Source organism: Cetorhinus maximus, unplaced genomic scaffold, assembly GCF_964194155.1.
Source record: "Cetorhinus maximus unplaced genomic scaffold, sCetMax3.hap1.1 HAP1_SCAFFOLD_2346, whole genome shotgun sequence".
NCBI lineage: Eukaryota > Metazoa > Chordata > Chondrichthyes > Lamniformes > Cetorhinidae > Cetorhinus > Cetorhinus maximus.
The window spans coordinates 38,572-48,914 of NW_027598285.1; the positions used below are offsets into that span (position 1 = coordinate 38,572).

Sequence of the window (10,343 nt, forward strand, 5' to 3'; positions counted from 1 at the left end):
GAGTTCCAAAGTCTCACAACCCTCAGAGAAAAATATTTCTCCTCATCTCTGTCTTAAATGGGTGACCCCTTATTTTTAAACTGTGATCTCTGGGTCTAGGTTCTCCCACAAAAGGAAACACCCGTCCACATCCACCCTGTCAAGACCCTTCAGGATCTTAAAGGTTTCAAAGTGGATGGGTTGGGGTGGGGTGGTGGATTAACATCAGTTAGAGTTCCTAACTCAAACCAGCATCCAGTGATACTGCCCCATGGCCAGTTGCCAGATGAGGACTTGGCTGTGATGCACCACCTGATCAAACTGCCCACCAAAAATGGACAAAGTCACACAGAAAAACAGAGAGCAACTCAAACCCCAACAACTTGGATTTTTTTTTGTTTTAAATTCAGCATTATACATTTTATTGCACATTTTTATATGGACAAAAATAACCAACTATTTAAATATTTTTGCTAAATGCAAATTATTTCAATAAAAATGACAATTATTACAAAATACATATTTCCTTTTTTGCTGTTTATGAATATTAAAATCTCTGCCCTCAAAACTTACATCCTGTGGTGAGCAGTTTTAGTCACACCTCACAGTGTAATTAGATACGTTTAGCAGTGCCCATTCAATCTAAGAAAAGAAAAATATTGTGGGTGCTGGAAATCGGAAACGAAAACAGAAAATGCCGGAAATACGCAGCACATGAGACAGCATCTGTGGGGGAATGAGGGAGGGGGAGGGAGGGCGGCACTGGGAGGGGGAGGGAGGGCGGCGCTGGGAGGGGGGAGTGAGGGACAGGTCGGGCGAGAGAAAGAAAAAACAGGGTTAACGTTTCAGGTCAATGACCTTTCACCAGAAATCAATCTGAAACATTAACTACCGTATTATTCGCTCTCTCTCTCTGCAAAGACTGCCTGACTTGCCTTGTGTTTTCCAGCATTTTTGGATATTTCATCGTTTAACATTTCTATGTCAACAGTCACTGTGCAGTTGCAAGTTCCGCTCACTAGGTGGCATGGTGTATCTTGCCCTTCCGGAATCTCACCCTCCTCAACACGTCGACACCTTGCATTCACCAAGTGACTACAGCGACCTCATGGGGACATCACCAGCATATAAGAAACGTACCCTGGTTTGACCGAAGTTCCCTGCAAAGTCTTTCAAGGAGGATGGGGGGCTTTCCCACGGGGTTCCGGGTGTGAAAGTTGGGTTTGGGCAGAGCTGATCGCTCTTAGCTGGTCAAGCAGTTTGGGTGTCCAGCAGTTGAGTCTAGCAGGTGTGGAGTGAGGGGGTTAGAATGGAAGCTAGGGTTGAGGAGGAGGGAGGAATATCCATTGGAAAACAGCAGCAAAACAATCAAGACTTCAAAGGGGAAAATTCTTTGCAAATACAACGAGGAAACAGCAAACTTTAAACGGGTATTTGCAACTTGGATTTTTTGGCAGCAGCCACTTTGCACACAGCAAGATCCCACCAACAGCAATGAGGTAAATGACCAGATAATGTTTTCTTACTGATGTTGGTTGAGGGATCAATATTGGCTCCAGGACACAGGGGCAAACTCTCCCCTGTTCTTCTTCGAAATAGTGACCATGGGATCTCAAAGTACACAGGCCTCGTTAGAAAAACAGCACCTCCGACAGTGCAGCGCTCCCTCAATAATGCACTGGGAGTGTCGACCTGGGTTATGAGCTCATGTCCCTGGAGTGAGGCTTGAAGCCATGGCCTTCTGATTGAGAGGTAGGATAGTGCTACACACTGAGCCCCAGCTGACAAAAAGCACCTGGTGAGTTGCACCAGAGGACAGTGCTGCTCTCTCCTGAGAGCCAGGAACCACAATTGGTCAAAGGGAGCGACGAGGAGATGAAGAGGTTCAGGTGGCATTCCTGCTCCATAGCCCTTTTGGAAAGGATAGGTGCCGTGGGCCAGATTGGATGTCCAGATGGACGAGAGCACACGCACAAAGAATGGCCACTCGGACAAGGTGTTGGGGCCAATGGCTGGAGTTGACATGACCCAGAAGAAGCAAAGAAACACCTGACATCTTTTACATCAAAGTTAGATCCCTCCCTGCCATGTTCTACACTGCTAACTGGATCCCTGGCAACTGTATCATCTGCTCAGACACACATTCGACATAGAGGTGAGATTGTGGCACTCCAGCTAGGGGTTGCCTCGCAGTTTGCTCCTATAGCTCTGGGACTCGGGGAGCATGCCAGCCTCCCGTAGGCCTGCTCATTGCTCTGCACCAAATCTAGCACAACTGGTCCAACGCTGGCAGAATCGTTGGCCCACCAGCGCCGAGCCTTGGCCACAACACAGACAGGATCACAATCGCAGAGCGAGTCACCACTTTCTACTCTGGGGCATGAGTAGGTGCCCAAAACAGATGCCCTGTCACACCCATGCACCAGTCCAACTCTTAAGTTCACACTTTCAATGGTTTCATTGAGTAAGGAGAAGAATAAGAATAAATAAATAAGAATCTGACAGTGCCTCCACCTTCTTACCCTTTTCCTCTCCCAAAGGTGCTGACTCTTGTCCAAAGCGTAAGTAAGGGGAATGAAGGTGGCCTACAGATCCACAGGCATTTATGAGCTCCTTAGTTCACTCAACCCAGTGAGTGTGGATGAGCGGTTTGATGCAGGCTTTCACAGCAGAGTTACACACAGCCGCAACGCTGGAGAGAGCTGGGGCGGTATGGGGCAGTCAGCCAAGGTGCTCACCATCCAGGCACTGGAATGCAACTAAACTGGGCATGGAAGGAAGATTAGACTTGGCTGTGATGCCGCAGTGGCTGAACAGCCTACCAATATTCACCACCTAGGCTGACAGGTGAAGAATGGCCATTTTGTTCCTCAGCAAGAGAGATGACTCACACACACACACACCCCACCCATGAACTATTGATGGTTGTAGGTGAGAAACAAACTGGCAAATAATTCCAGAGTCTCTGCTTCAAAGAATTAAAAGATGCATTAGAAAAGCAAAGTCTCCAGGCAATGGTCATTCAACCCCCTGTTAGCATTAGCTAACTGCTGAGCTGTTGGGTTTATAGGCTAGCTAATATCCAGCAACCTTGCATCAACAGCCAGCCAATTTGTAAGCAGAGGATTTGTGTGTGTGTGTGTGTTTTTGTGTGTGTGTGCGCGCTTTTGTGTGTGTGTGCGCGCGCTTTTGTGTGTGTGTGTGTTTTTGTGTGTGCGCGCGCTTTTTTGTGTGTGTGTGTGTGCGTGCTTTTGTGTGTGTGTGTGCGCGCTTTTGTGTGTGTGTGTGTGTTTTTGTGTGTGTGTATTTTTGTGTGTGTGTTTTTGTGTGTGTGTGTGTGTGCGCGCGCTTTTGTGTCTGTGTGTCTCATGTGCTATCTTGACCTTTTTGGGGGAGCGGATAAAGCATTGTGGGAGGCCTAATATGCCATGTGGGTGGGAGGCCTAATATGCCATGTGGATGAGGGCCACATGAAACAGCCTACCACCTAGCTCAGACGGCAGTGCCCAGCCTGCTCCACCATGTCGATTAACATCACAAACACAAAAAAAACAGTCCACCGTGATGAATGTAAAACGATAAGGTGCTATGTGGAAGCACTGGAGGTGGGGGAGGCTAGGACCTAATGTTTCAACACAAGGTGACTGTGCGTAAGGCCGGGTGGGCAGCTCAGGCCCAGTGCTTTCAATCAGCAACCTCTCTCACATCTACAACCTCTGTCTCACATGTACTGCGGGCTCGACATGCTGTCCATTTCCACCTCGATGGAAACGATGTGGTGTCCGGGGATCATGGCCAGACCCAGCACTCGTGGTTCACCCTGTGCCAAGGAATCTGCAACGAGACAAATTAAAAATAAACCTCACACCTCTTTCCCTCACCATCTTTAGAAACACCAGGATACAAACAAGGAGGAAATCCCAGTCACACTCAAGGCGTGTGTTCAGCTCTGGCTGCCAGGTACACGGGAAACACACTCAACTGGTAAATGCAGCATGGGAATGAACCATGAGCTGATGACCATTCTCAAACAACCTTTATTAGTCACTGGTTGGGCCCCAACTAGAGTATTGTGTCCAGTTCTGGTCACCACACTTTAGGGAGGAAGTGAGGCTCCTTTAGAGGGCGTGGAGGAGATTTACCAGAATGGATCCAGGGATGAGGGATTTTAGCTCCAAGGTTAGGTTGGGGAAGCTGGGGTTGTTCTCCTTGGAGCAAAGGAGGTTGAGGGGAGATTTGATCGAGGTGTACGAGATGATGACAGGGTTAGATAAGGTAGACAAAGGAAAGCTGTTCCCATTGGCTGATGGTGCAAGGACTCAGGGGGTAACAGATTTAAGGCTTTGGACACGAGACAGATGTGAGGGGGATATGAGGAAGAACTTGTTTTACGGAGCAACCTGGATCTCACTGCCTGTGAGGTTGGTGGAAGCAGAGGCGGTGAAGGATTTCAAAAGGAAATTAATGGACACTTGAGAGAAATAATCTTGCCAGGGAAAAGGGAGGGACTGAAATGTTCTACAAAGGGCCAGCATGGGTTCGAAGGGCCAAGTGACCACCTTCAGTGCTGTAATGACTCTATGATTCCACCAGCAGAGAGGGCAGCATATATGAGAAAATTCACTGACCACCTCAAACTGACAGAAAGGATAGGGTGGGCTTTCCACTCATCAATCGCAAACCATAGACACTGAAACACCCCACACAACACAGGTTCCTGTTATTTACACACAGACACTGGACTCTCCCTCACAGGTCATCGTTCCCTCCGGGACACCCTGGTCCACCCCTCCATCTCCCACTACACCTCAACCCCCTCCCACGCCACCTTCCCATGCAACTGCAGAAGGTACAACACCTGCCCCTTTACATCCCCTCTCCTCGCCGTCCAAGGGCCCTTTCAAGTGAAGCAGCTTTTCACTTGCACTTCCCTCAATTTAGTCTACTGCATTCGCTGCTCCCAATGCGGTTTCCTCTACATTGGAGAGACCAAATGCAGACTGGGTGACTGCTTTGTGGAACACCTTCGGTCTGTCCGCAAGCATGACACAGACCTCCCTGTCGCTTGCCATTTCAACACATCACCCTGCTCTCATGCCCACATGTCCGTCCTTGGCCTGCTGCAATGTTCCAGTGAAGCTCATCGCAAACTGGAGGAACAGCACCTCATCTTCCGACTAGGCATTTTACAGTCTTCCGGGCTGAATATTGAGTTCAACAATTTTAGATCATGAACTCTCTCCTCCATCCCCACTCCCTTTCCAATCCCCCTTTTTTCCAATAATTTATATAGATTTTTCTTTTCCCACCTATTTCCATTATTTTAAAATGTATTTCCATCCATTGTTTTATCTTTGCCTTTTAGCCTATTTCGATCCCTTCCCCCCACCCCATCCCCACTAGGGCTATAAGACCATAAGACCATACGACATAGGAGCAGAAATTAGGCCATTCGGCCCATCGAGTCTGCTCCGCCATTCAATCATGGCTGATAAGTTTTTCAACCCCATTCTCCCGCCTTCTCCCCGTAACCTTTGATCCCCATACCAATCAAGAACCTATCTATCTCAGTTTTAAATACACTCAATGACCTGGCCTCCACAGCCTTCTGTGGCAATGAATTCCATAGATTCACCACTCTCTGGCTAAAGAAGTATCTCCTCATCTCTGTTCTAAAAGGTCTTCCCTTTACTCTGAGGCTGTGCCCTTGGGTCCTAGTCTCTCCTACTAATGGAAACATCTTCCCCACGTCCACTCTATCCAGGCCTTTCAGAATTCTGTAAGTTTCAATCAGATCCCCCCTCATCCTTCTAAACTCCATCGAGTATATACCCAGAGTCCTCAAACGTTCCTCATATGTTAAGCCTTTCATTCCTGGGATCATTCTCGTGAACCTCCTCTGGACCCTCTCCAGGGCCAGCACATCCTTCCTGAGATACGGGGCTCAAAACTGCTCACAATATTCTAAATGTGGTCTGACCAGAGCCTTATAAAGCCTTGGCAGCACATCCCTGCTTTTATATTCTAGTCCTCTCAAAATAAATGCCAACATTGCATTTGCCTTCCTAACTACCGACTCAACCTGCAAGTTAACCTTAGGAGAATCCTGGACTAAGACTCCCAAGTCCCTTTACACTCCAGATTCCTGAATTCTCTCCCAATTTAGAAAATAGTCTATGCCTCTATTCTTCTTACCAAAGTGCATGACCTCACACTTCCCCACGTTGTATTCCATCTGCCACTTCTTTGCCCATTCTCCTAACCTGTCCAAATCCTTCTGCAGCCTCCCTGCCTCCTCAATACTACCTGTCCCTCCACCTATCTTTGTATCATCTGCAAACTTAGCCAGGATGCCCTCAGTTCCTTCATCTAGATCATTAATGTATAAAGTGAAAAGTTGTGGTCCCAACACTGACCCCTGTGGAACTCCACAAGTCACCGGCCGCCATCCTGAGAAGGACCCCCTTATCCCCACTCTCTGCCTCCTGCCAGACAGCCAACCTTCTATCCATGCTAGTACCTTGCCTCTAACACCATGGGCTCTTATCTTACTGAGCAGCCTCCTGTGCGGCACCTTGTCAAAGGCCTTCTGGAAGTCCAAGTAGATAACATCCATTGGCTCTCCTTTGTCTAACCTACTCGTTACCTCCTCAAAGAATTCTAACAGATTTGTCAGGCATAACCTCCCCTTGATGAAACCATGCTGACTTTGCCCTATTTTACCATGCACTTCCAAGTATTCTGAAATCTCATCCTTAATAATGGATTCTAAAATCTTACCAACGACTGAAGTCAGGCTAATCGGCCTGTAATTTCCCGTCTTTTGCCTCACTCCCTTCTTAAACAGGGGGGTTACATTAGCGATTTTCCAGTCCTCTGGGACCCTGCCTGACTCCAGTGATTCCTGAAAGATCACCACTAACGCCTCCACTATCTCTTCAGCTATCTTCTTCAGAACTCTGGGGTGTAATCCATCTGGCCCAGGTGATTTATCCACCTTCAGACCTTTCAGTTTTCCTAGCACCTTCTCCTTGGTAATGGCCACCATACTCACCTCTGCCCCCCGACTCTCTTGAACTTTGGGGATGTTACTTGTGTCTTCCACCGTGAAGACTGATGCAAAGTACCTATTCAGTTCCTCCGCCATTTCGTTGTTCCCCATACTACTTCTCCAGCGTCATTTTCCAGCGGCCCAATGTCCACTTTTGCCTCTCTCTTACCCTTTATATATCTAAAAAAACTCTTGCAATTTTCTTTTATATTACTGGCTAGTTTAACCCCATATTTAATCTTCTCCCTCCTTATTTCTTTTTTAGTCGTCCTCTGTTGGTCTTTGTAGGCTTCCCAATCCCCTGGTTTCCCACTGCTCTTCGCCGCATTGTATGCTTTCTCTTTAGCTTTTATGCTGTCCCTGACTTCCTTTGTTAGCCATGGTTGCCTCATCCTCCCTTTAGTATGCTTCTTCTTCCTCGGGATGAATTTTTACTGTGTCTCCCAAATTACTCCCAGAAACTCCTGCCATTGCTGTTCCACTGTCTTTCCCGCTAGGCTTATCTCCCAGTCAATTCTGGCCAGCTCCTCCCTCATGCCTCTGTAGTTGCTTTTATTCAACTGTAATACCGTTACATCTGATTCCAGCTTTTTCCTCTCAAATTGCAGGGTAAATTCTATCATATTATGGTCACTTCCTCCTAAGGGTTCCTTCACCTTAAGCTCCCTTATCAAATCTGCCTCATTACACATCAATAAGTCTAGAATTGCCTGATCCCTAGTGAGCTCCACCACAAGCTGCTCCAAAAAGCCATCTCGTAGACATTTTAAAAATTCATTTTCTTGGGATCCACTACCAGCCTGATTTTCCCAGACTACCTGCATATTGAAATCCCCCATGATCACTGTAACTTTGCCTTTCTGACACGCCTTTTCTATCTCCTGGTGTATCTTGTGCCCCACATCCTGACTACTGTTCGGAGGCCTGTACATAACTCCCATTATGGTTTTTTCACCTTTGCGGTTCCTCAACTCTACCCACACAGATTCTACATCATCTGACCCTACGTCATTTCTTGCTATCAATTTAATTTAATTTCTTACTAACTAGGCAACCCCACCCCCTCTGCCAACCTGCCTATCTTTTCAATAGGATGTATATCCTTGGATATTTAGCTCCCAGTCCTGATCCCCTTGCAGCCATGTCTCCGTAATGCCCACCACATCATACCTGCCAATTTCAATCTGCGCCACAAGCTCATTTACCTTATTTCGTATACTGCGTGCATTCAGATACAACACCTTCAGTCCTGTATTTCCCGTCCCCTTTCTATCTATACCTTTATTATCACATTCCTTAGACAATATCAACACCTCTTTGTCCTTCTGTCTATGACATCTTTTGGTTATCTCCACCTATCACTGGCCCTCTATCCAGCTCTACTTGTCCCACCCCCCCACCTTAAACCAGCTTATATTTCACCTCTTTTCTACTTTTCCTTAGTTCTGTTGAAGTGTCATTCGGACTCGAAACGTTAACTGTGTTCCTCTCCGCAGATGCTGCCAGACCTGCTGAGTTTTTCCAGGTATTTTTGTTTTTGTACTGGACTCCCCCCTCACAGGTTCCTGTTATTTACACAAAGAAACTGGACTCCCCCTCCCAGGTTTCTGTTATTTACACACTGACACTGGACTCCCCCTCACAGGTTCCTGTTATTTACACACTGACACTGAACTCCCCCTCACAGGTTCCTGTTATTTACACACTGACACTGGACTCCCCCTCACAGGTTCCTGTTATTTACACACTGACACTGGACTCCACCTCACAGGTTCCTGTCATTTACACACATACACTGGACTCCCCCTCACAGGTTCCTGTCATTTACACACTGACACTGGACTCCACCTCACAGGTTCCTGTCATTTACACACTGACACTGGACTCCCCCTCACAGGTTCCTGTTATTTACACACTGACACTGGACTCCCCCTCACAGGTTCCTGTTATTTACACACAGACACTGGACTCCCCCTTGCAGGCTCTTGCTTACCTGTTGGTTTCAAGTACTCCTGTGCTGAGCCTAAAATGACATTGCAGTCTCGGTCGGTGCACAGGAAAAGGCCAATCAGTGTCCTGCCATCTGTCATTCGGATTCGCATGCTTTTATTCAGCAAGCTCTGCAACATCTGTCGGGAATTCGAGTGTGACAACACACCACTTTCACCCATTGCCTGCACGTTTGAAGAGACATACAGAAAAAGTGATTGACAAGCTCTGGGTTGCTGAGAGGCTGCTGGATAATGAACGTTACAGTAACTAGTTTTCACAGACTCCCAACCCAATAACTGAACAACCTGGAGCTGAGGAGACCTCGCCTTTCTCCGCACAAGTCGTCCTAAAGTGCTACAATGCCAATGGATGTATTATCCCCGTGGTAATATGGAGGCCAATAGGTGCAGAGCAAGATCCCAGAAAGTGGTAAGGGAGCAGGTTCCTCTGTTTCAAAACTGCGGTCGAGGGATAAACAATGATGGGCTGAATATCTCCGTGTGCAGTATGATTCTCCAAGACTGTCAGATTGACACAAATTGCTGCCTACCACACGCATGGTAAACACACACACTCGTGTGTGCGCACTCACACTCGAATGCATAAACTCCCACACATGCACACACACTCACGCGTGCTTAGGGCCAGATGACGGTGAGTGGTAATATCACTGAACTAGTAACCCTGAGGCCCAGGCTCATGCTCTGGGGACATGGGTTCAAATTCCACTATGGTAGTGGGTGCAATTCAAATTCTAATAATAAAATCTGAAATATAAAGCTATATTTCCACCCCACCCTCTCCTCACAGTGAAGGAGAGATTAGGGAACAAACTCCCTGGTGTCTCAGTGTGCCAGAGTCATCCCATCCCCCACACATCCCATCTCAGCCCCCACTATCCACCTGCTGCAACCCCCCTACAACCTCCTGTTCCCCCCTCCTGCACCCCTGTCCAATCCCCCGCCTCTCCTCATTCCTGGCGTGACACCTCATCACCCCAACCCCCTCACCCTGGTGCCTCCCCCTGCTCGCCGTCCTTCCCCGATGCCCCTGTGGTGCCCTCCTCGGAGCTGCCTCTCCCATCAACCTCCCTGCCCCTCTCACCATGATGCCAACCCTCATGCCGGAACCAAATCACCCCCCATCCTTCACCCATCCCACCTTCCTGTGAGCCCCCCCACCACTTACCCCAATGACAGCCCCTCAGAACTCTTTCCCCCCTCTCTCATTTACCACCCCTTACCTCTGTGACTTCCCCTTCGCCAGTGGTTCCCCTCCCACCCCCCACCCACGGTGACTCACCACAAACCCCCCTCATCCC

General features: G+C 48.0%; 1 protein-coding gene across 1 annotated transcript; it reads right to left on the reverse strand.

The window, feature by feature from the left end:
* Nucleotides 1-3,254: 3,254 nt before the first annotated feature.
* On the reverse strand, nucleotides 3,255-9,208 carry naa38 (N-alpha-acetyltransferase 38, NatC auxiliary subunit). Its single transcript, XM_078537430.1, has 2 exons — nucleotides 9,024-9,208; nucleotides 3,255-3,813 (listed from the first exon to the last, which is right to left on the reverse strand). The coding sequence occupies exons 1-2, from the start codon at nucleotides 9,199-9,201 to the stop codon at nucleotides 3,701-3,703; spliced, it is 291 nt and encodes a 96-aa protein (XP_078393556.1). The 5' UTR covers nucleotides 9,202-9,208; the 3' UTR covers nucleotides 3,255-3,700.
* Nucleotides 9,209-10,343: the final 1,135 nt, after the last annotated feature.

Coding starts and splice junctions, on each gene's coding strand:
- naa38 (XM_078537430.1), bottom strand. CDS start 9,201: ATGGGTGAAAGTGGTGTGTTGTCACACTCGAATTCCCGACAGATGTTG. Junction 3,814..9,023: donor GGAGTACTTGAAACCAACAG/GTAAGCAAGAGC, acceptor GTCTCGTTGCAG/ATTCCTTGGCACAGGGTGAA.